Source organism: Psittacula echo (assembly GCF_963264785.1).
Source record: "Psittacula echo genome assembly, chromosome: 15".
Classification (NCBI taxonomy): domain Eukaryota; kingdom Metazoa; phylum Chordata; class Aves; order Psittaciformes; family Psittacidae; genus Psittacula; species Psittacula echo.
This window is the reverse complement of record NC_137751.1, coordinates 7269355-7294187: the sequence shown is the minus strand read 5'-3', so window position 1 is coordinate 7294187 and position 24833 is coordinate 7269355. Positions and strand designations below refer to the sequence as shown.

At 44.7% G+C, this 24833-nt stretch overlaps 3 protein-coding genes across 14 annotated transcripts in view; 2 read left to right on the top strand and 1 right to left on the bottom strand.

Moving 5' to 3' along the window:
- Window positions 1-4516, top strand: part of NCOR1 (nuclear receptor corepressor 1) — a 66408-nt gene extending 61892 nt beyond the window's left edge. For 8 of the 9 annotated variants that reach the window (XM_080629866.1, XM_080629867.1, XM_080629869.1 and 5 more), the window contains 5 exons: window positions 459-601; window positions 1780-1833; window positions 2900-3121; window positions 3648-3824; window positions 4046-4516. In XM_080629866.1, the coding sequence (XP_080485992.1) occupies window positions 459-601; window positions 1780-1833; window positions 2900-3121; window positions 3648-3824; window positions 4046-4233 (784 nt within the window). In that variant the 3' untranslated portion in view covers window positions 4234-4516. The remainder of the gene's footprint in view (window positions 1-458; window positions 602-1779; window positions 1834-2899; window positions 3122-3647; window positions 3825-4045) is intronic. The other variant, XM_080629868.1, reaches the window with a different exon arrangement.
- A 2258-nt stretch (window positions 4517-6774) lies between these two features.
- Window positions 6775-12401, bottom strand: TTC19 (tetratricopeptide repeat domain 19). Its single transcript, XM_080629876.1, has 10 exons — window positions 11754-12401; window positions 11612-11685; window positions 11400-11510; window positions 11170-11208; window positions 10612-10668; window positions 10281-10342; window positions 9653-9747; window positions 9298-9452; window positions 8837-8999; window positions 6775-8356 (listed from the first exon to the last, which is right to left on the bottom strand). Exons 1-10 carry the CDS (start codon window positions 11935-11937, stop codon window positions 8223-8225), a joined length of 1074 nt encoding a protein of 357 aa, XP_080486002.1. The 5' UTR covers window positions 11938-12401; the 3' UTR covers window positions 6775-8222.
- Window positions 11917-24203, top strand: ZSWIM7 (zinc finger SWIM-type containing 7). Of its 4 annotated transcripts, none has more exons than XM_080629883.1 (7): window positions 11917-12054; window positions 12492-12589; window positions 14339-14360; window positions 17900-18002; window positions 21928-22046; window positions 23172-23276; window positions 23908-24203. In XM_080629883.1, the coding sequence occupies exons 2-7, from the start codon at window positions 12514-12516 to the stop codon at window positions 23963-23965; spliced, it is 483 nt and encodes a 160-aa protein (XP_080486009.1). In that variant the 5' UTR covers window positions 11917-12054; window positions 12492-12513; the 3' UTR covers window positions 23966-24203. The 4 variants fall into 4 exon arrangements, with proteins under 4 accessions (XP_080486009.1, XP_080486012.1, XP_080486011.1 ...); XM_080629884.1 differs by having other exon boundaries at window positions 12035-12048; XM_080629886.1 differs by lacking the exon at window positions 21928-22046.
- The last annotated feature ends 630 nt before the right edge of the window (window positions 24204-24833 follow it).

Sequence of the window (24833 nt, the reverse complement as noted above, 5' to 3'; positions counted from 1 at the left end):
ACCATCTGTGACAGGGTGGACAAGCAGACTTTAAAAGCAGGATGTCTTTTTAGTGGCATACTGGGGACAAGAGTGAGAAGATTGTAAATAGGAGCAGCTAGGATGAGTATTTGGGCTTCTAGCTTAAACATTTCTTCACCTGTTGATTCACACTGCAAACTGCAGCCAGTGTGCAGGTTGCAAGGCAGAAGGAGGCACCCCAGAGATAACTTCTAAGAACATCATCTCTATACCCCACTCCGGGCACAGAGAATGACATGGTCACTTTTTCTGTTATCTGGATAAAGCAGATGTTCTTGGAGAGTCATTAGACTTGCCTAGTCACCAGAAAACAGGGTGAGGAAAGAGTCTTAAAGTTCATGTCAGTGTTGGTGGTTTCTGCCTGACTGCTTTTGGAAAGATTGAAATGTACATCTTGGAAAACGTTCTCTCTCGTTGACACATGTTGGTCTTGGCAGGACTGACTCTCGCTCTCCAGGTAGTATAAGCTACCTGCCTTCGTTTTTCACCAAACTTGAGAACACTTCACCAATGGTAAAATCCAAGAAACAGGAGATATTTCGAAAGCTGAACTCATCTGGTGGAGGTGACTCTGACATGGGTATGCAGGACTTGCCTTTTCCCTGAACTTTTCCAGCTTAAGCTTTATGTGACTGCTATCAATAGATGTCTGTCCCCATGACAATGTCCCAACCTAAATGTTTCAAATAACACATGGATGAGTATAAATCTATGAATAAAGAACAAATATGTAATAATTTAGGACCAAAGAACTGGAATATTGTTAGATTTCACACACACACACTTTTTTTTTTATTCTGGTGGATGTAGGGCTTGTCACATTAAAGCTTTTTAATGCTTGAGAGATGGAAATGGTTTCTGAAAACAGTGGAAAAAAACACATAATTAACAAAAGAATTGTTAAAACCTGACATTATTCTAGTTAACTTTGTGTCTGTAGTTTGCTTTATATCTTCCTTAGCTATTACATATTTTCCTTTTTGTAAAGGTGTCTTGAAACAGAATGTTTTGTTTCCTTGGTCTTTATGATTATGGCTGTTAAAAAGACCTATTTTACTATAGTTTCAGTAATGGATTCTGACATGGTGGAATATACTAGAACTGTAGTTTTGTTTTTTTCTCTTAGAAACCTTAACAGGACTTCATATCAAAATTATCATTAGTGAGAATTAAAGCTGTTTGTGAACCCAGTACCTAATAGAGACCGTTTATTTGATAGTAAATGCTCTTGCGTTGAGCAACAAATGAATCTCATTCTGAGAAACAAGCTGTGTCAGTAAGGGTTGTAGTACTGATCCCCATTGTGTGCGCAATAGATTTTGCTCTGTTTAAAGCTTCATGTGCATGTTTGGCACACAAGCACACTTTCCATTGCTGCCAGCAGTCTTTTCATTTATATATTGAATTCCATGTTACAGTTTAAAAACTTTATTCTCAAATAGGTCATCATACAGCTAATGTTTAAAATTCAAGTTTAGCAAATCAAATGCAGCTTTGCATTTTAAAGCATTCAGATTGTGAAATTTCACAGACACTTTACTTTCTGAAGTAACAGCCATGATCATACTTGTACCCTGGTATAGAACATTTTTGTGAGAAGACATAGCTGTACATTCATCCTAGAAGACTGAGAAAGAAAAAGTGAACATTGAAAATAGTTCAAAAGTAGTTACACCTTGTGCAGTAGGACTAGAAACAATTACTTATAGCGATTGCCAGTACTGAGAAACTCAATGAAATGTTGTGTTTGAATTGCAGCAACTGCTCAGCCAGGGACTGAAATATTTAATTTGCCAGCAGTCACTACCTCAGGTAAGTCTTTCAGTAAAGAAAAAACAACGTATGGTTCAGAAAAGGTAAATCCATGTCACATCTTTCACCTATATGCTTTGGGGAGTCCAGTAAATAAGGAAGGCGATGAAAATGTAAAAGGTAATGCCCTACATGAAAACTTGCTTCCTGTATTGTAGGAAAAAGCAAAATGACCAAAGGAAGCTTCGGAAAATATTTAAATGGGAACTTAAGCAGGAGTGATTTATTTATGTATGCTCTGCAAATCTTACACAGAGAAATTGGTTAGCATCTCACTTAAATAGAATTTAAATATAGTATAGTTGAGCTTATTTTATCAAATGTAAATTATTTTATAAACTGGTGTATTTAAAATACTTCCTGATTTTTGTCTTTCCCTCAACTTTTTATGAGATGAGGAAATTAAATATAACCTATACTTTTACTGTGTTAAAGGAAAGTGAGGCAGAGAATTGAATGGAAAGGTGGGAGAGAAGAGCTGCTGTATCTGAGTCTTGAGTTGTAACACAGATTGACTTTATGTGATTTTTGCCCAGTCACTGCCCCTTCTGGTACAGTGCTTCTGTCTTTTAAATGGAAAAGTACTGATCTGCATTAATTTAGATGGAAGAGAAGCTTCTGCAACAAAAATTTGCCACGCATCACAATTCATAAGGCAAATTAGTATGGATTATTAATGAGAGAAGCATTCTTCTGGTCTTTTGACTTACAACTGAATCATAGCTGCGGATTTTACTCAATGTGCTATCACAATCAGCATGCTCAGCTTCCTTTGCTATGTAAAAAAAACTCAACCCACAAAACACACCGTAAGGTTTACCCTCTTGCAAGGATTCTGACATTCAGTGGTACTACTGACGTAGCTCTTCAGTGTTCGCTGGCATGCCTAACTTGTAGCCACTGTGAGCTGCTTTGGTGTATGTAGCTTTGCGCTTAAAAAATTCTTTTTCCCCCCCACCTTTCTGCCTCTCTCAAACCTTTTCCCAAATCCCATTGTAATTTCTCCCGAGATACGTTTTTTGCCTCCCCTCCCACCTTTCCCTGTATGTTTTCTTTTATCTCCCAGGTGCAGTCAGTTCTAGGGGTCATTCCTTTGCAGATCCTGCCAGTAATCTGGGTCTGGAAGACATTATTAGGAAAGCACTGATGGGAAACTTTGATGACAAGAGCGAGGAGCATGGAGTTGTAATGACACAATCTATTGCGGTAGTACCCGGCAGTTCCAGTGCTGCAGTATCAGCAAGTAATGAGACGCGCAGGGAGGAAGCTAACCCATCACCAAATTCAGGTGGGTTATTGCAACTCCTAAATATTTCATGGTCTTAAAATAAAGAGTTTGAATAAATATAGTGTCACTGAAAATCAGTGGTTTTCCTCTGGAGAGGAGAGATGGTGTTTCCATTCCCTTCAGTGGTCCTGGCTTTCACAATGGTGCTGGAGAGTTCAGGAGCATTATCCAGTATTTCTTGGAGAATGACAACAGTGATGAAACACAGAAGAGATAACAGGATGTATTAGATACCTGAAGCATGTCAGTGGTTTGATGTTCACCTATAAGGAACATGTGCCAGCGGGAGCTTGAACTGAGAACATCTCCCTTCCTAAACAGGGAACTATAACTTTGTTGTGATAAGAATAGGGATTTTCTAGCAATACTGTGTTAGAAGACTAGGTCACTAATTGAGGTAAATCAACATTCCAGAAGGCACCAGCATGAAACTCCTGTTTGCTGGTACATCGTAATTTATAGAAACAAACACAGAGGCTAAATTCCAGTGTAACATCTTTGTAAAGTCTGTCCTTTCTGTTTCCAGGAGGGGGCAAGCAGAAGCTCATCAGCAAGTCGAATAATAGGAAGTCAAAGTCTCCAATTCCTGGACAGGGGTATTTGGGAACTGAAAGACCTTCTTCTGTCTCATCTGTACATTCAGAAGGGGACTACCACAGGCAGACTCCAGTATGGGCCTGGGAAGATAGGCCTTCATCAACAGGTGAGAAATGGGTTTCTTTCAAACTTAACACACCAGATGCGATACTTGTACCAGTGTTATATGTGACTTTCCTACATTGGTCAGGAGCATACAGCATATGAGGAATTTCAGAAATAACAGATTTGCTGCTACTTGTCACAACCAAACCCAGACTGTCTTTCAGATATGGGTCTCTTGGAACAGCTCATGGTTTTGACTCAGAGAAACTCTCTTTTATTCAGGTTCAACACAGTTTCCTTACAACCCGTTGACAATGAGGATGCTCAGCAGTACACCGCCAACGTCCATTGCGTGTGCCCCACCGTCCATGAGCCAAGCAACCACTCACCAACAGAACAGGATATGGGAGCGAGAGCCTGCACCACTGCTTTCAGCACAATATGAGACTCTGTCTGACAGTGATGACTGAACTATGCAGATTCTTTTTGTTTTTTATTTGCGGGTCAAAACGAGAAATCTATTTTTGACTTGTGCCCATAGAGACTTTCCAAGAGAGCAAGGGCCACACAATGAAGAATTGGAGAGTCCGTTAAATGCCTTCTGCACAGGCCATGTGTTGGAGGATTGTTATCAAGAAGGTTGACTTACTAAAGATAAATATGTAAAGAGTTTTTAAAAAATGTGGACTATTCCTGTTCTACATCTATTTGTAAAGAAAACCTTAATGTCTTTAAATCATTCTTCTGTAAATAGAGAGTACTTTTTGCAGTGTTTTTTCCCTTGCTATAGTATCTGGTGTACTTATGTTCAAATCATTGCCTAAACTTTGGGGGTCATTTTGTAATTTTTTTTGTTTTTTAAGCATTTTCTCCAGTGTAGAGTACTCCTCATAACCCTAGCCTCCCTTCCAGCCTAGCCTAACCCTAACCTAGCCTCCCAACCAGCCTAGCATCATTGCCCAGTTAATGCCAGGCCACTTCTTGCAGGCATTGTGCTTTTATATAATTTTTTTTTTTTTCCCTAGACACACTTTCTCAGTGGTGATCAAGCTCTTGTGAAAATGTTGATTTTTAAGACTGACCCCTTACTGAATTCTGTACATTACCATAGGCCGGTTCGCTGGAATAAGATGATATATTTCTTTGAATTTTAAATTCTGCCACATTGTAAATTTTTTGGTGCAGTTGGTTTTATTTAGCAACACTGCAGAACTATTATTGCATGGGTATGTTATGGTTCATTTTTAAAAGAATATAAAAAAACCAACAGCTTCTGGAGGCATACCTCACTTCTGCACACTGGGAATTTTAACTGTGCCCCAAAAGCCTATCTTAAGTGTTTTCTGTTTCTGCATTGTATGCAGTCAAGACAGGCTACTAAATTTTACTGTCATATTTAACCACAGCAGATGGCTTATCTGAACAGAGGCTCTGGGTGGGTTGATAAATCCTTTAAGAAGAAAAACCTCTACATCCCAAGTTTAAATAAAACAAAATGCTTTTATAGAATAAGTGAGCAACACATGAGTCAACTACTTGGCTTCTGTTACAACCAGTTTGAAATAGGTACTGTGATTTTTACCTTCCTCCAGTCTGATTTTAAAATCTTTATGTAATAGTTATTTTAAAGTCTGCATCCCCATCCCTAGCCCTGTAAGCAAGCTTTTGGTTGAAGTCCTTACAGATGCTTGGCTTAACTCCTAAAGTGTGCAATACTTGTTAGGGGGATTTTTAAATTGTATATGGTACTAGGAGAGTCTCCTTAATCACTCGCCTATCAATGCCTGCTATGATATGCTTGTAGCTCATGTATACATACATCTGGTTAGTGATACCACAGGGTATCCTGACATCCATCTTCAAAAGCATCTTATTTTTTGCTGCACTGACCTCAGGAAGTGAATTTGAATCTTCTGGGGTAGAAGGACTGATTTACAGATAGCACTGAGCTGGGGGGTGGCACCGTCTGTCAGATTCCAAACTGCTTTTGCATCTCATCCATGAACAGAGTCTTTGCCTTGAAGTTATTTTCCAGTCAGATTATTTTTAATTTAACCCTGTATTTGCGACATGTTGTATGGAAGGTAAATGCAGCTGTGGAAGTTCTACATCTTCCAGAAGGACTGTAAGGTCCAGTTACAAGCAGCAAGTACAGAACTACTTATCAATACAAATTCACTTTGAGTACTTGAGAGGAAAGCCTTTTCACCAAGTGTGGGAAAGAAAAAGGTCCAAAGGAACTCATTTGGAAACTTGACACTGTGTTGCAAATACAGAATTATTTTGCTACTTTATTTAAACACTGCATCAGAGTAGATCAGTTGGCAGTCTTAAATCTCCTTCCAGTCTTTCTCTAAGAAAGACTTTTCTCACCCTCCCATCTTTTATCCTTCTAGCTTAACATAGTGAAGTCTTCATCTTGTTTGTAGACCTGTGCTCTTATTTTAACTTTTCTGTTCCCACAGCAACAGATACTGGAACACAAGTTGCTCTGCCCTTTTTGTAGATCTAAATTTGGAGTGGAGAGTTCAATTCCATTCTAAAACTCACTCATTGTCACTTTCCTAGTGTAACAAATGCAATGTGAAAGAGGCATGTACAGACAAATGTCTTTGCTAACTGTAAGTATAGCATGTTCATTGCAAAGCTTCATGTTATTGCTGCTGCAGCAGCAAGATTCCCAAAGTAGGATAGTCACTTTCTCCTAAGATACAGCTTGAGTGGCATTTGCACATAAAATGTTGCTGCTTTTTTGTTTGTTATCCAAGTTCTAACTTCTCCAGTGTAAAAACCTCTCCAGAGCCTAAGTTAGGGTTTACCACAATTCCAGGAATCTTCAAGTATGGAATTACGTCTGCCCTGTTTAAAACAGGAAGGTGTTTGTAAGTCATGTTTACAAAGTGTAGTTTACTACAAATTTTTAACTGATTTCTGATCAGCGCTTTCACAATGCTTCATCTTGGTATGTTTCGTGATTCTGATATGAAATCATTTAAGACTTGAAAAACCCATGCATCATAAAACAACTTTATTTTTTTCCACACAATGTCTTCAGTAGACAGTGACTTCTGGATTCAGACCAATCAATAAAGGGGATCAGTTCTCCATTTGCCTTTCCTGTGTCTCCCTCTTGTTTTGCAGCATCAAGTTATGAGAACAGGCAAAAAACACTTCCCTTAGGGAGTGCTGCAGGGTTCCCAATTGATACTGCTGGAGTGCCTAAGGTCTGCCATTTCAAAAACAAAACCCAGAACATTGGTTCTACTGTGTCAGAGACTTTCTGTTAATACAAGCATGCCTGTAACAGCTGTATTTTTACTTCCTAGCTTGCTGAGAGCAAAGCTGTACATGTGACTTAAGTTCTTCCAGCTTCAATGAACATCTGCTCTGGAAAACCCACGTGCTGCCTCTTAGCTCAAAGTTAAACAGAGCTGAAGCCACTAATGCTACTGTAAGTAAACTAATGATAATGCAATTAACATTAAGGGTTGTACCAACCAGCTGAAGTTCTTACAAATGAGAGGTTAAAATAATGCTTGGTTAGTGACAGAATTAGTTCTATTCCATCCTAGCTAAATACAGATTTGATATCTTCTGGTTTAATTCTCCTTTAACATGAGGCTTCCCTGCAGGACAGAACTGAAACATTCTGTTATATGAATGGGCTGTTCATTCTAAAGTCACGTGTAGTTTACAGACCTGATGGCTTGTACATACCACCTTTTCCACCAGGAGCCTCAGCATTCAAGCACTGACCTATCCAGGAGAGGAGGACAGCTTTGGCACTCACTGTGCTCTTGACTGGTGTAAGGTGGCAGAGTGATTCATTTCTGACAACAGCTCTGCTTGATAACATAGTCTGACCCCTCCTAACAGAGCACATGTTCTATCTTTGGATGCTAAATGCTTTGAAGAGAAACATTTGATCTTCAGGCAACCTGGTTGAAAAGGACCTCGAGGTACAGCTCTGTCATAGTACAGGTATAGCCTGGGAAATGCTCTACTGAAGTTAATAAACACTGAATTACAGCACTGACACAAGCACACCCTGCTGTGGTAGCCAGCATGTACAGTGAGACAATTCCTGCCTGGTTTTTTTCATGACTTAGCTTTAGTACAGCCATGTTTTGAAACTGAATACCTCTCTGAACAGTCTGGAGTAGCAAATACTCTTTAAGTGCCAATGTATTAATACCAGGCTAGACTTGTGCTTTGCTCACAGACCAAACAAAGTTAAATCACTAGCATAGTAGCTCACTAACCATAGGCTACACCACAAATCTACACAGTTAAGATTTCACAACTTTATTTTAGGCTAAGTTGTTAGGTAATAGCAGCCCTTCTTGTTACGTAGTCCTTAAACTCCTTGCTGTTCCCCTGGAGAATTGCACCAAGGCTGCTTGTACTGACCAGTCCTTGCTGCTGCTGGTCACCTCATGGTTGGATTCTGTGGCCAAGCTTACTTGGAGCCCTTTCTCCTCTTAGCCAGCTCAGCTAGTTCTTCCTGGATATGCTGAACAGAAGCAACATCTCCCTTCTGTTGTGCCTGCTTGAGAGCTTCTTTGTACACTTGTTTTGCTTGCAGAAAGTCCTCTATATCAAGAGGAAAAAGAGGCATTTTCAAAGTCCCAAAGGACAAGCAAAGACTACTGGAACACATCAAGAACTAGGGAGGTTCAGAAAACATCCAGCACTGGGTGCCAATTATGAGAGCAAGACAACAGCAATGATGATGGAACAAAGTGCTGCTTCAGCATTAAGATTTCATAGAAACAAGTCTCCAACATGTCTTCTGTTCTTCTTGAACGAGTTACTGCACATACAGGACAAGGGAAACAAGATCCCTTGGCAACCTTTTGAGTCAGATGCACCAGTACTGCATTTATCTTGGACAGGATCCTTCAGCAGCTGAATTCCATTTGAACACCACACAGGTTACTACACAAAGTCAGCAGACCTGCTGCTTAAACTACAAATAGCAACACAAAAATAACACTATACTTTGATCCTACAATACAGGTATCTGCAGTCAGCACAAGCACAGTGACAGAAGCCAGACATTTATCTACCTACCTTTGTGCATCAGAATTGCTGCCAGGTTGTTCAACACCATGTGCTCCTCAGGGTGTTGAGTTTCCTTTGCCAGCTCTGCTGCCCTCTTCACATAGGAGTACGCCTCATCGTGGTGCCCCTGGGCATCCAGTACAGTCGCCAAGTCGCTCATCAGGACCACAGTCTGCATAAGGACAGAAAAGGAAACCTCAGAGCAAGACCTGTGTAGAGGTCTGGGGCATAACAAGCACCACCGTCATACTCCCATCACACTAGTAAAAGCAGTATTTCCCACAGAAGCTTTCAGTAAGAAAGTGTCTTGTATTTCTGTATTAACATGCTGCATGCTCATTCTTCCTGGCAAGAAAGCAGATCCCAATTTAGTGCTATGTATGGTTGATACCAGCAAAACTGCTTTTAAGGCTACCTCATTCCCTGGGAGCTTAGCCTTTCTTTCCCTAGTAGTCCATTATACAAGTCACCTGTGCATGAGTCTCTCCCTGAACATCTTTTGATATCTGCAGAGCCTTCTCATACATTTTTTGTGCCGCTGGGAGCTGGTTAATGTTTAGGAGATAGCGAGCATAGGAGTCTAGGCTCATCCCAAGCAAGAGACGGGTATTGGCCTTTTCTTCAGCTGCAAATAGAGAGGAGTGGAAGTGATCACTTCTAGAAGATCAAGCATGAGTCTCCACCCTACAAAAGCAGGAAACTCATGCAGTGTGAAGACAATGGATTGACATGAAGATGGTGCTTAGGCAATGTGGAAAGCAACATCAAAGAGAGGGAAATGGAGAAAAGATAATGAGAAGCCTTTGGCAGACAAGGCAGTCCTACCTGGTAAGACATCCTCAGGCAAGTCCTTCTGCTTGGCAATCTTGTCCTCTAAGGTCAGGATGCAGAACTCATAGCCAGCCAGGGCTAATTTGTGCCTGCAAAGTGCAAAAACTGAGCAAAGCAAAGCAAAGCTCCTTCCATCCCTGAAGGGACAGATGTGAACACCTTCAATCCCTCATTCTACAGGGCCTGCAAGACAACATTTCCCCTTCACAGGACCCTTTTGCCCACTGTGCAGAGGTGGAAAGGGCCCCTCTTCCCCCCAGACAAGGCCAGCTAAGGCAACCTGTGCCCAATGCTCCACTGAAAAACAAAACTGCAAGTTACCAGCCACCAACTGCTTCAAATCCACACCTCACAGGAAAGAAGGCTTTTAAGTGACGGCTCTCTGGCTACTTCTGCCCTAAGCTGGGCAGGTCCTAACAGCAATCTGTAGCAAACCCTGCTACATGACTACATGTAGCTACATAGCTACATGACTGTGAGTAGGCATATACCATGCCTGTGGGAACCTTTATGCTGATGGCATCTTGTCACATCAAAGCTTCCTCAGGCACTCTGTTCTCTGATACCACTGCCATTCTGAAGCTGAGATGAAAGCGAAAGATGCCTTTAGCAAGGAACTCACTGTTTCTGAGCAGCATAGATACTGGCCAGCTTGAGGGACATCTCAAGGATTGCATTGTCATCCTGCCAGGAGGACACACAATGCAACTGTTATTCTTTTTGCATCTCCGCAGTAGAAACATTACTTTGTCAGAGTACAAGTTTAGACCTTAAACATCCCCATCCTGTTCTTTCCAGAGCTACCATCCATTAAAGGAAGCTCCTGAGAAGCCAGCAAGCTCATAGCTAGTATTGCCAATTTCCAGTAGGAGGTATTACAGCACAAGAAATAGACCAGAGACATGCACAACTGTTAATACTTCCAGCTGAAAGCCTTTATCAGAAGAACATACCTCCCTCGTGTCCCCTGCGAGCAAATAGCTCATACTTGCTTTGTAGAGCTTTTCTGCCTGAAATGAGAATTTTGAAGAGAACATTGGGGAATAACAGCACTTAAAAGATCTCTACACTTTACAAAGGCCGACTACTGGGAAAAACCTGTTTGTGGCATTTACATTGTACATCAAAATCAGGTAGAAGTGAAAAGCTAACCAGAGTCCAACATACTAACAACTAGCAGGCCCCTTCAGTTTCTACTTTAGGATTGCTACATCAGCCATGAGTATACCATATCTTTGTGCCTTCAGGGCTTTCCCAGGTTCATCTTGGGACAGTCATCTAAGTGCTTCACTGCAGCATTTGACAGTTAAGAAGTATTCCTTTCTTTCAGCACCATGCTGGAGCTCAGAAACTATCTGCAAAAGCATTTTTCTTAGCAGAACATGCTCTACAGGACTGTGGTTCCAAGGCAGATCACTCTGCTTTTTACTGGGAGGCCTCTGCCTCACAACTCAGCCCCTGCACAAGATGTCAGCCTCAAAATTCAGAGGGTAAAAAGCAGAGTTACTCACATTATCCAGCTGTCCCTGCATGAAGGCCACGTTTGCCATCTGGAAGAGATGGAGAGTGCTGAAGCTCCACAAAGACTGCAGAGATTTGCCTCACTAAGTACAACTGCTTTTCCTTCTACCTACAGCTCCACCACAGCCCCAGGGAACTGGGGAACTCAGAGCCTCACAGCACCTTCTAACGTGAACCAGATACTACACAGGGTGGTCCCTGCCAGCCCCCCAAGCCTCACCATGCTGTAGGTGTAGATAATGGCTTTCCTGTTATCCGACTGGTGCGACAGCCGCAGGGCTTCGTGCAGAAGCTTCTCGGCCTCCCCCAGCTCACCCTTCATGACGCTGAGCTGCGGAGACACAGGGCAAAGCCGGAGGGCAGCTCAGGGACCGGGCCGCCGCTGAGCTAACACCCGCCATGCCAGGGGCCCTGCAGGGGCCGGCGCCTCACCTTGGCCCTCTTGAGGAGGAGGATAATGGCATCCCCGCCGTCCTCCTCAGCGTCCCTGGGGAAGAGGGAGAAGGCTGCGGGCCGAAGGTGACCGCCACCTGGCCACACACCGCCGCGGCCCGCAGCCCGGGGCCCGCCTCACCTCCCAGGAAGCCCAGAGCACCTCCGACCGGCCGGACCCATCGCTGCCGCTCAAACCCCGTCCTGCCGCTGCCCTCTTCCCCTCTGGCCCCACCGCGCCAGGCGGCCCGGAGCGGCCGGAGGCCCGCGGGATAGCGCCGGGCAGACAAACGACCCAGGGCTCGCGGCAGCGCCGCCGCCAGCATCGTTCTCCGCGGGCCCTTTAAGAGCTCGCACTAGCCACGTGATGTGCGCCTTGCGTCACGTGGGGCAAAGGGCGCCTGTTGCTATGGAGACGTGCCTTCATGGCGGTGCAGGTACAGGTAGGCCTGGCCCCAGGGCCGCTGTCCCAGGACCGGCAGCTTTAAATAGCTCCGACGCGGCTCCGCTGTAACGAGGGAGACTCCGGGGACCGCGGCGGGGAGCGGGCGGTGCTAGCTGGACTCCCGCTGCTGGGGACTGGCAGCTGCTGGCCCTTCCGTGAAAGATCAGCGGGCACTGGCCTCTTCCTGTTGCCAGCTGTGTACCCCCGTCCGCTTCTACGGAGTGTGTTCATACGTGGGGGGGGTCTGAGAGACACCCTTGTGTTGTGGAGAAACCCTTTGTTCTGAGAACGTGTAAAAACCACATTTCAAATGTTGGTGGGGATGCTTTTGGCCTCATTGCAGGGTTGAGATGTAGTGGTGCCCAGTTAACCTGTCCTGGTTTATGGTATCTGCAGTGTAATGATTCCGACTGTTCTCTTCTGCCTTCCTTCCAGTCAGGAGGCCAGAGCCAATGAGATGGACAGTACCCTGCCAGCAGTAGCAGAAGAGCTTTTGAAAGAGATCAAAAAGGCTTTTAAGGAGACTTCACATGGTACGTAAAGAAAAAACAGAACCATCTCAGCAGGCAGTGGGCCAGTCATAACCTTCAGCGAGCAGTGAGGGTTGTTGGCATCCCCTGGTTCCCATCTCCAGCCTACTGAGTGGCCTTCACCTTCAGGAGCAGCAGGCTATATTGGGTGTTTCCAGTTGTCCCTGTGTGCAGACAACACAAAGGGGTTTGAAGCACAGATAATGAGGAGTAGTCCCCCTCTCAAAGTCAGGCCCTTTTGGAAATCAGACCAGTTTGGACACGTTTTTGAATGTGGGACCTACATTCAAGATACTGCTTGCTTCGAGTTTGTAGTGCAAGTGGTTGCATTCAAGGGATGATGCTTTACATATTTCTAGGCAGGCATTTTGTTGTGCCTGTGTCCTGCTGTTTTTATAGACTCACTAATTTCAAAACGAGAGTAGAAAGGAAAACCTTCATAGAAACGGTGATGTTTCATGACTGACCGGCAGAGGGTGTGGTGTTAGTGAGCCTGGGCAGAGAACAACTTTCCGGTTGCTTGAATGAAGCAAGCAGAAACCAGCAGTTAGATCTTGGCCAATTCTGACAGGTCGGTAAGAACAATTACCTTCATTGCACTTGGGATTACTAAGGTAGTTCTGTAATCTCTGCTGAAAGAATGTTACTCTTTGTGTTTGCATGATAATAAGTAGTGCAGAATGGCTCTTCCGAAGTAAGGGAGTGTTTTTTAACTGCGCTAAACCCAAGCAAATAAACGTTCAGAGAGGTCTGAGCACTACATATGAGTGGGGAATGAGCAGAGATTTAATGTCTAAACTGGCAGAGTGACCATGTTGACACCTTTTTGACATGCTTGCAGTATGGCTTCTGTCAGGTTAGAGTAGATCCAAAATCTACATGTAAATTTTAAAAAGAGCCTTATAAATACTGTTGTAAACTAGGACGGGGGAAAAAAAGGTCAACATTATTTTAAGGTATACTCCTTAAAGCAAGATAGTGCTAAGACATACACTGAGACATAACTGCAGAAACAAACTGATCAGTCATTTTGGAGTATTAAATTAGAATAAAGCTGGTAAAGTCAAACCAAAAGCTTAAATCATAGAGAATACCTTGAATTGTTGGAACAAAGGATTTTAAAGTCAAAAGTCCCAATCTTCCACTGGAATACAGAGACACAGTACACTGTGTCCTATTAGTGATAACAGAAATATCAGATTGGATGATCAGAGCCTGAACTGCAACAAACAAATTTTCCTAAGTGTAACTTTCCATCTTAATAAGAAGTTCCAGTAAGTGAAGACATTGTGTTTCTGTGGCTGTATTAAAAGCTATAAACTAGTGGCGCCCTGCAAGACTGTGCTGGGAAAAGAACAACATTTTTAAAGATTTGGTGCCAGAGTTCTCAACTTATGCCAAGAGAATTTCAGGGAAACTAATATATATATTTTTAACCAGCTTCTTAAAGCGGCAGAGTAAGATGTTGAGGCCCTATGCCTTTTCTTGCATGCTTTTAAAAGCAAGATATTCTTTTGAAAATTACTCCCTGTGGTTCTGATTGCTGTACTTGATACATGCTTTAGTACTACCATAGCTGATCATTTTGCTGCTCCTTGTTGTTTTTTGATGGCTGGAGAGGATGGCTGGAGTACTGCAGTCCTGTGTGGCCTCGGGGGGCACATTAGGGAGACCCCAGCCTGCCTGTGATGTTGATGCCTCTCAGAGTGGGGAAGTTCAGCAAAATCATACTTCATTTTCTTTTTGTTGCAGTCCCTGATGACCTGCTGCTGGGGTGAGTATCCTTTGCTTCAGCTCTTCTCCCAAGTGTACTGCTAAAAGGCAGTTGGTAATCTGCTCTCATTGTTTGTTCTTGTGTTGACCAGTATGTGTTTCTCATGCAGAGTTGCTATGTAGTAGTGGAAATGAAGGTCCAAAGAGACAATCTCAAGGATTTTTCCAGAGATTCATGAAATTCTCTATATTGTTGGATCTCCTGTAATGGCTTGCTCTAGTTTGGGTGGATTAAACATGCAGAAACCCAGAATGTTTAACCTGAGCTCTGAGTCCACCCTCACATCTGGGATGAGTTTTCTGTGAGAATGGACTGTGTTTCAGAGTGATTCATGCTGCTGGAGTGCTGCATCTCTACTGTGTTCATATCACTGTGAGCACAGCAACATCCTGAGATCCCTTCTTCCATCTGAGTCATGGGCATGTGTGATAGAAAGGGAGAAGTGAACATATCATCTCTCTACACAAGGGAATTGTTAACTGAAGATTACCCTGAGAGTTTTCTTCTATTTAGAAGAGGTTTCAGGTCAGCTTCGTCACCCTGATGTTGATTGAAGCTTGGGAATATTTCAGTCATTTCCAAGCAGTCTCCTAAGAGAACCAAGGTTCACAACTTCTAGACCCTCACTAATTGGTATTGAAGGTAGAGAAAAGGCACTATCACAGTAAGAAAGGCTTTTCAGATTCATCTTTAACTTTGTGTTCCTGCCTGCCTGTAATTGAGCCAAGAGAGATCACCAAGAATCCTTCAGGCCTTACTATCTTTGAGTCTAAAGTTATCTAACATAACACTTGTGAAAGGTATGCATGCTGGCTTCCTCTTCTGGGACCACAATGGCCTTTGAAGGGTAGGATTATGTTTGACAACTCTCTAACTTTTTGTTTCCTTCTTGTCATAAAAGAAAAAAAGAGGAAAGAAATTCCCTTGTTAAGTTTAATAACGGTTGGGTGGTAACTCTCAGAAGTCAGATTTCCATCCCCCATGACCAGCAGCTCAGAAGTAATTCTGATTTAATTTCTGAATGTTTTCCAAATCTCTGAAGTCTTTGAATTTCCTTTGGGCATTCCCTTATTTATTTCCTGTTAGACTGATCGAATTATGTACATGGAAAAAGAATTCCCTAAATTTGGAAGAGTTACTGAAACTCATTAAACTCAGCCCCCTTATAGTCCCAAACCTAATCATTAAGGAATGTCTTACGTTGAGTGTTCCCCCACCCACCTCCTCTCAGTCCTCAGATGAAGCCAATCCTTATTGCCTTGAGTTTGTGCAACCGAAGTTTGGTCTTCCTGGAATAAGTCTTGTCTGCTTGGCTAGTTATCAATGAGATTGACTCAGACACATAGGTCAGCCATGCTGCTGAGACGCCAGGGCTCTGCGTTGGCTCTTTGTGTCTTCACTGGAGTTGGAAACGTTCCTCTGCCTTCTTTTGTTCTCTTGCTTATGTTTTGTGCTATCTTTTCATCACTGCTGATTTTCTTGTTGTTTATCCTTGTAACTAATCTCAACTACACAGATTTTTCTCAGCGGATAAAAGGTCTGTAAAGTTAACTGAGTTGCCCCTGAGCAATTTGGGACATATTCAGACCAGATGGGTATACAAGTCTTAGAATAACTTTTAAGTCTATTTGCTGTCTGGACAATAGGCTACAGGTACCAATGTCCATATTTAACATAAAGCTTATCATACACCCTTGCAACAGCACCAGCAGGATATAAAGAACTCCTTGGCAGGATGTGCAGCACCAAGGCTGAGGAGATAATTGTGTAAAGGCAATGTTTTGCAAGAAACAAACATATACCTGAGCAAACCTGGCCAACCTTGTCTTTACTCCACCCCAGGCACTCTCTGATCCATGAAGCCTGTGCAGTAGTGCATCCCTGCATGGTGATATGCCCTGCTTGGAAGGAAAGGAAAAGGAAAGGGGATTTAGGGAGCATGTAGTGACATAAGGGATGTGCTGTCCCTGGGTTTTATCTGAAATAAATTTGCTGTCTCTGAGCCCTTCTGGAAGCTGGATTACAGATGTAAAACTACCACTACCCAGTGGCGTCATGGGCAGTGGAGTGTATTAAGTATTTCCCTGATGGTCTTTAGCTTTCTATTGATGCAGTTTGGTGGGTAGAGAAAGAGTAATTTAGAACTTAGTTGCGATAGAGGAGATGGAATCACTGCAAAATGATTCATTTGTTCCCTGGGGTTTAAACCAATTTCCCTGGGATGAGGAAGGAGCCCTGCTGCTACATTTCCTGTTGCTCAAGGAGCTACGTATCATCCTTGCCTTCTCTTTGCTGTGAAGCATGATGTGTGGGCCATGGCTGGAGGTGAGATTCAAGACCAACTGATCAATAATCTCACCCAGGACAACTCATCCAGGACAGCCTGTGTGTACAACTAAGGTGTTCCAGAGCACGAGCCCCTTTTCGCCTTAGAATTAGTGAGTCTGGCTCCATGTACTCGTTTACGTGATGCTGCCCCCACTAAAACCCCTGTTTATTCTCGTTGTCCTCATGTGACAGTTTACTGCAACAGGGATAACTGGGCTGGGTGTGTGACACTGCCTGTTGCCTGTAACCCCAGCACTGTGCATCCCCCAGGATTTCCTTCCTGCATCTTCTCTTTCCCAGCATGTCTTGCTTTTGCTGCCAGAGGTACAGTTTCCCTTAAAGAAGACCTGGTGTATTTAGAGTGCTGGGCAGAAGCAGAGTTTCCAGTTTTAGAGTCTAGATTCACTGTTTGATAAATTGGTAAATCTCCAGTGCTCTGTTTGCACAGAATTTGCATCGGAAGAACTATGGGAATACTAACAAAAAGGCTGCTCAGATCACTGTAAGGACAACCTGTGGCTCTTATTTCACCTACCCTCCCTTTTCAGTAATGTGTGATCTCTAAAGTGACTGTCAAGCCAGAAATGCTGCTCAAAGATATCTCCTTGCCTACATGGCTAATGCTGTGTCACAGTCATAGAGACTGACTAAAGACTCACTTCTGTGTCTCTGATGCACTTTGTCTCATTTTAGTTCAGGACAGGAACCACTTCATGTCCTGTTTGTGCAGCAGACAGCCAGAATAGTGTTTGGGTCATAGAATTGAAGAAGAAACACACAAGATGTAATGTCCTGTATAAGAAAAATCTTTAAAATGTCATGTAATTAAATCTGAGTGGGATTTTGCAAAGAAATGTGGGACTGTTTAGGAGCAGATGGAAATTTGGAGGTTATCTTAAGAATATCAAAACCCAGGTCTGAATAGCCCACAGGATAGAGGCTATCCTTAAGAACTGAGCCCTGGGGTGTCCTCACAGGGACAGGGCAGGGATTAATGGTCACTTAGTGAAACGAAGCAGAGCTGAGAATGACAAATGCTCTTCATTGCTTGGTAGCATAATCAGTGGAGCTGTAACTGGTGGGGTTTTGAGGGGCGATGGGAATCTTTGTCTACAAGCTTTCTGGACACCATAGGGCTAAATCCTATGATAAGGCTAAGCCAAGTGATCTCCTTTTGTGGTGTGACCTATTAGAAACACTTCCTCTTTCAGGCTGAAGTTCATATTTGGCCCATGTGCTGTCCCAGCTTTGGATCTGGTGGATCAGCGTTCTGTCACCCGAGTCACATCTCCCAGTGGCAGAATTGCATACCAGGTACGCGTTCCTCTTCAGTCTCACTTTCTGATGGTTTCCAGTTGACATATGAGCCAATAATTTGCTAACTTGCAGTATGTGGAAGAGCACTTGGATAATCGCAGAGAGAATATCAGTGTTTTACAAACTCCTGAAGTGATACTGGAAAGCATTAGCCATGAATTAGAACAGCCTTGTACATTACCATTTTCTTTGTGGCTCCCAGCCAGTCAAAGACAATTTTTTACATGTTTGTGGGTTTCATGGTCAGAGGAAGTTTTCCAGGAATTGCTAATTTTGCTCTATTACTTCCATCCCACCCAGCAAAGGCAGTTCTTCCTCTTGACAAACTACGCAATGGAGTGTTATCTGCCATCACTGCATTTCTTTCCCTGTTGCACTCCAGATCCTCAGTGTCCTGAACACTCTTGACCTCTGCTCGGCAACAGGATCCTTGCTGCCTTGGAGGAAGCAGTGTAGGCCAAATCCGTGGGTTTCATACTAATTCACTGTTGCCAAGTCTGTGAATCACAGAAACATCTTCATAAAATGGCATTTTAGGGAGAAAAGCTCACCTTAGCCCTAAAGATCAAACTTCTTACAGCACAGAACTGGAGATGGAGCTGAGGCTCATTAGTTGAGGAGAGAAGCCATTGGCACTTCTTTCTGACTTTTCTGTTGTATGCACAATTTCTTGCTCTACTTTGCCTCAGCACCAGTGAGCAGCCACAGCCGGTCAGAGAGACACCGTGTGCTGTGCCCTAGCTAAAGCAGTGGGATCCTCTGCTTATAAGATTTTGGTGAAGAAGCACCCAATTCCTACTATTTAGCACTGCTAACCCCCTCAGACAGCACAACCCCCTCCACTACTGAACCTGGTGCTGCGCTTTTTCACACACCAATGATCTCTTTGCTCAGTGTTTTAGCAGCCAAGAGGAATATTTCCAAATATCCTCCCTGCAAAGGGCCTTCCCTCCTTCCCTGAGGGTGCTGAGATGCTTTGGGGTCATCTAGGGTAAGAGAAGAGCTGTAAAACCAGGCCTGGGTAATGACACAAACATTTTTCACGTGTTAAGAGCTTGCATTGCTTGATTTGTACATAGAGCCTTTATCACTTCTGGGGCTTTGGGGAGGACATTGGCCCCTCCAGAGAGGCGTGATTCATAAACATACAGGGCCCAAGAACACAGCCTTTGATTTTAGTTGAGGGCTTGCCTGTGGATGTTTGGTAAAGCCTAAGAAGCTCTGCTGCCAGGACCCTGAGATAGCAGCTGCCGCATAATTCAATGCTTAAAGGCCTTTCCTTTTTTACTGTTGCTCAGCTCAATATGCCAATAGGCAGAGAATAGTCACATTCTCCTTGCAGAGCTTTGCAGGCTGGCATGCACAGCCTTCACTTAGCACCCTTTTGTATGAAGGATGACAGGGACTGCTTAGAGCCTCTGGTCTTTCCAGGGAGCCTAAATGTGTGCTCACATGCTTACAGCATTTTGCAGCATGGCAAAGTTGTCTGCATCTGAAAAGGCTTAATATACATCTCTTAGATGTAGAAGCCTCATGAAACATGGAGGAGTTCAGAGAAGCATGCAAGAGAGCTTTGATGTTCTGGCTGCAGCCCTGACACCCTGTTCTGGGCAGGGCAGGGTTGTTGCTGAACACTGCACGTGCTACAGTAGAGAAGGAGCTACTGGACAGATAGGTCAGGGCTGATCACCAGGAGTTAATATAGGAAAAGTTCAGCCTTGAGCACACTTGGTAGCTGATGGATATGATGTGAGCAGCCCCCTTGCATCACCCAAGGTCTGTGCGTGTGTCCTCCCAGCTGACAGGCAGCCTACAGGAAGCAGTCCCTGCCTGCAGGTGCACGAGTGCTTCCGAGCAGCATTCCTCTTTGGTGGAGCTTGATTTCTGATTTAGGCTCTGCTGATGAGTTCATTAACAGAGGAATCCAAAGAGATATTTTCTTTGGGGGTGTCAGGCTGGTCCCATTGCGAAATTCTTCCTCAGCACATCTGCCTGAGATGCAGAAACAAAGAGCAGAGACTCCCCTGAGGCCACAGGCTGGAGCGGTGACAGGAACACAATCTGGGGCTCTACAAACTGAAACAATGAGTGCGATCCTGCACTGAAGAGTAGCTGGGTAGTGTCTCTGGCTCTTCATTATGTGTGTGTGTGGTGCAGACATGTATTGCAGCTAGGTGCACTTCGCCCTCTCCAGGGAAGCATGCCCAGTGCAGTAGGGAGAGAGGGGCATCCATAGCTGCTTGGACACATGCACAGTCATCCCTTTCACTCATTCCCCAGAAAGTGTTTGCAAATCTGCTGTTTGCACCCAGGTGTGGTTGAGCTGGAATGTGAGGTGGTGCTCTCACTTGCAGCTGGATCTGGAGAACTCTTCTCATTGGTGGCATGAGGCTGGTCCTATTGGGAAACTCCTTTGGGTTGTCAGAGCCAAACCTGAGATGTTGACACTTCACAAGTTAAAATACTGTTTGTGTTCCATATCACCCAGTACATCTTAGGTACTGCTTCAGGGGAAGATGGCTCTGTTCAGACAGGCCTTAGGGCTGCAGCCTGTAGTGTAAGCAGCTCTTGCCCTCAGGAACTGAGATGGGAGAAGAAAGAGCCATCAGTCAAATGAAGCCTATGATTTGTCATTTAATGCCTGGGCATTAATGCTTTTGCTACGTAATAGAGTAGCACCAATGAATACCGATGGGGTATTCAAGTGCTGATGTTACCTCAGAGTTGTTAATCATCCCAGAAGGGCTTGTATGACACCTGCCCATGCTGCAGACTAAAGCCAACCCTTGTAACTCCAGGTCAGGGATAAATAATTCTTACCTGCTGCAGAGATGGTGGATGTGGATGAGGCTGATGGTGGAGCTGTCAAGTGTCAAGTGGTGAGCAGGCAGCAGTTGGGCACCTATTAGCTAGGCCTGAGCTGCAGAAACACTGTGAGAGTGAAGCCAATTAGCAAGGGGAGAGCAGTGCTTTAGCCCTCCTGCTAAGTGTCACTTGCACTGCTCACATCCTGCGCTTTTATTGGGTTCTGCTGGTTTATGTCTTTTTACATTAATTTCCTAGAGCTGTATGGCAGCCTGCCGCACTGTGAAGGATTTCAGCACCAGGTCCTGGCACAGGCTGCCCAGCTCTGTGTACCACCTAGCAACTGCTGTCACAGCTGGCCTCTTGCATCCCCACACACTGGCAGGGACACCACCACCAAGGTGATCTTTCCTCACTGTGCAGCCAGCAAGTGCCAGGCTTGGAAGGAGGGAAGAGGAAGGAAATCTCACGGCATCTCAGGTCCAAGAGAGTACCCCTGTGTCTGGCTTGGCTGCAGCTGGCCAGAAACAGAGGCACCTTTTTCTCGTGGTCTTTGGATTTTAATCTGCTCAATTACACAGCAGATGCATTCTTGCCATCTAGGTCAGGATGGGGGAACACTAAACTCAGGCCAAATCTGGCAGTGTCTGTGTCTTGCCCTCCCTCCTCAAAGCAAAACACTTCTGAAGGAAAGGCACCATCGGAATCCTTCATCTTGGAAAAAACAATCAAAGGGCCTAGAGAAAAACAAACTTATCACAAGTGAAACAAACTCAGCCTGGAGTATAAGGAGGGTGCAGGGTAAAGGCCAGACTGAAAACAAAATGGTTTACTCTGAAATGGGAATGTGAGTCTTGTGTCCTTATTCTGCTGGGGGTAACGGAGCATAGGTGCTGCTGTGGGAGAGCTTAAACTTGTGAATGTTACCTGTCAGGCAAAGAGTGCAGAAAGAGCTCCTGGGGACAGGGGAAGGCACCCCTTGCAAGTGCAGCTCTGGACCAGGATGGATGATGTTCCTCAGCAGGGACTTAGGAGTGCCAGGGATGTCCTGGAGGGGAGCAGCATTCTGTGGAGCTCCACTGTCTTTTCACTTCTTTGTGTTTATCTTTGCATTTAGGTGTATTTGTGCCACAAACCCAATCAGAATCTAGAGCCTCGTGTGGGAGAGGAGTGTCTTGTGCCACCAGAGCCCGGGGTTTGTCTGCAGAGGAGGGCACTGCTGGTGATTTCACCCATGTAAATCCCATTTTCTGGAATATCCAGGAAGAGTTAGTGCCAGCTGTCGGGGCCACAGAGCAGACACAAAGCACTTGCTGTGGCAGATAAGAGACACATCATGCAAATACTCTGTGGTAATTGTGTCTTAGCCATGGAGTGCACTCAGTTTAGGCCTCAGAACTTTAGTGAAGTCTATGCTATTGAGTCAAGTTTCTGCTTGAAAGTCTGTGTATTCTGCTCTTGCAGACCCTTCCCTTGGAATAGGAGTGGGGAGAGCAGTTGGCTTGTCAAAGTAGCTTTCTAAAAGCTATTTCCCAGTCTTGAGGAAACCAAAAGAGAAATAATCCATAGGTTGGCTTTCCTGTATCATGCGGTCAGCTCCAGCAGCTCACAGCTTGCCTGTCAGCCTCTCCATGCTGGAAATGAATGCTTCCCACACCTAGTATCCCACATCCTGTGCCCATGGTGCAGAGGGAATATGCCTCAGTACCAGCCTCGCAGAGGAACAGCATGTGGGAAAAGGAGGCAGTGCTGTTCCCAAACCAGAGATGGAGCAGAGAGGCTTCTTCTCTGGAGACTTCAACTTTGTTTATTCAGACAAAACTGGATTCCAATAGCTGCAGCTGCTTTGGGAGCAAAACAGCAAGAGCTTTTGCAGCCATCAGCCACTGGAGCTGGCTAGAAAAGGCTTCACTGCAAGTGCTCACTGCTGCTCTGCTTCCACCCCCAGGCCTGTGGTGGATTCACAAATGGGTTTTCTGTGACGAGTTTTCATCTTGTTCATCTATCCTGGAGGGGCTGGCAGCTCGCTGTGCTATGGGAGATCAGGGGAGGGGGCTCTGTGCTTGGTGTCACTGCGCTTTTCCTGATCTCTTAGCAGCAGGGAAGTCACTGGAGCTGAGGTCTGCTGCAAGTACAGGAGCACTCCTTGCCTGTAGGGAGAGAGGTGTGGAGAGAAAGCTGAGGAGCTTCAAGATTAGATGGCTTGTGTTGGGACAACTTTTGTGTTGTGACACCCACTTGCCAGCTGCATGCAGTGAGTCATTGTAGAAGGGACATCAGTCCAGACACAGGCTAAGAGTTAGGGAAATTGAAAGTGAATGCTGCCTCTGACTTCACCCCCTCCGTCTGCCTTTGTTTCAGGTTCTTGGGAGCTCAGGGAAACTCTACACCTGCTATAGTTCCTGCCACTTCTGCACATGTCCTGCTTTTGGGTTCGCTGTACTCCAGAAGAGCGAGAGCCTTCTGGTAAGTTATCTGCCTTAAACTGGGGGCTGGGACAGGGAGCAGGGGAGAAGCTGTGCTCTGCTCATTGAACCTGAGCAGCCTGAAGTTTCCAAGGAGTAAATGCATGAGTGTTGAGTTGGCCATGCAGGCTCTGACTGACCCACTGCATCATCTGCCCGCTGGGAGTCATGGTATTTGGGTGGAGCTCAGCTTTACAAGGGCTAGGAAGGGCTTTTGTTCTTACTTAGGCATTACTGTTCTGACTTTCCAGAGATGAATAATCTCTGCTCTCTTGGAATGAGGGCTACTGCTGTTAATGGGACTGCCACGTGGGGTGTTGCTGATGTTCACGTGGTGCCAGTGAGGAAGGGCTCAGGGTAACCAATTGGTCTGCAATTGTGGGGAGGACATCAGAGGCCAGTAACACTTTGTTGTGTGTCAGACTCCTGTATTACATTATCCTGATGGCAGAACTGACCAGGGCCAACTGGAGCACCAGCCTGTGCCAGGGGTTGGTGTGCCAAGAGAGAATCACGTTCCTGGGAGGGGTGAGCACTTCATTAGACCAGGAAGGATTCTTGTAGCTTCCAGATAGAGCATTGACATTCCTGCGTAGCTCCTGCTGTTAACTTGGCTGTGCTATTATTTGCAGTGCAAACATATACTTGCTGTCTACCTCAGTCAGGCCATGGGAGCCTGCCAGGAACTAACAGTGTCTGAGGAGCAGCTCATAAACATCTTACTGGCTGATGAAGAGGATGAAGGATGAAGGATTTGCACCACATGTGGATGTGCTTTCCGTGTACCCTCCCAGCTGTGTAGCTGGCATTTTTTGTATCTACAAGGCTGTCAAATGTTCATCATGGCTGGTAGGTTTCTTCCTGTGCTGCAGCCAAGTGTGCAGCAGCCTTGAATTGATAGATTAATTAATAAATATTAAGAAGCCTATGTTGACTTCAGCTTCATTTGTTTAGGCTATTCTTGGGGTATTTGAAGATGGCTGAACTAATCTGTAATATTATATGCTTGTGATGTGGGGATACAAACAGCCTGTTTTTTACAGCTACAATTTCTGTAGCTGCAATTTCTGATTCATCACTGTCAAACCTGTACCAGGGATTAGGGCAGGGATTCCTCAGCATCTTGAGACTGGTGTTTCTGTTGTGCTTACTGTACTACATGATCTTTGGAAGCATCACCATGGTTGCTGTGCTTCTCAGTTGATCCATTTCAGACAAGTTGAGCAACTCATGCTGGCAGGCAAGGCAAGGCTGTCCACACCAGACACGGGCGAAAGGAGACTGCTGCTCCCCTGTTCTGCACAGCAACCAATGCTTTGGGAACCAGCTCCTTCCACCTCTGTGCATCCCTGCCAGTGCTCCAAGGCTGGGCCTGTCTTGGAGTACAGGGTGGACTCATATGACACACGTGTGAACGCAACATCACAAGAAATGATGGGGCAGAGGCTGAGCCAGGTTGTGTAGGTGGTAAATTAAGCATTCTGTATGTAAATAACAGTTACTGCAAATACAAAATCTGAGCAACACGAGGAAAACACATCATCCTATGTACATCAGA

What these genes read in the sequence shown, in the direction of transcription:
- TTC19 (XM_080629876.1), bottom strand. Translation starts at nt 11,937, where the DNA reads ATGCTGGCGGCGGCGCTGCCGCGAGCCCTGGGTCGTTTGTCTGCCCGG. An exon ending in ATCTATGCTGCTCAGAAACA is followed by an intron (nt 9,748 to 10,280) that starts GTGAGTTCCTTG and finishes TGCACTTTGCAG; the next exon opens with GCACAAATTAGCCCTGGCTG. An exon ending in AGGGAGAGACTCATGCACAG is followed by an intron (nt 9,000 to 9,297) that starts GTGACTTGTATA and finishes GTCCTTATGCAG; the next exon opens with ACTGTGGTCCTGATGAGCGA.
- ZSWIM7 (XM_080629883.1), top strand. Translation starts at nt 12,514, where the DNA reads ATGGACAGTACCCTGCCAGCAGTAGCAGAAGAGCTTTTGAAAGAGATC. An exon ending in GTGGCAGAATTGCATACCAG is followed by an intron (nt 18,003 to 21,927) that starts GTACGCGTTCCT and finishes CTTTGCATTTAG; the next exon opens with GTGTATTTGTGCCACAAACC. An exon ending in CTGCTGGTGATTTCACCCAT is followed by an intron (nt 22,047 to 23,171) that starts GTAAATCCCATT and finishes CCTTTGTTTCAG; the next exon opens with GTTCTTGGGAGCTCAGGGAA.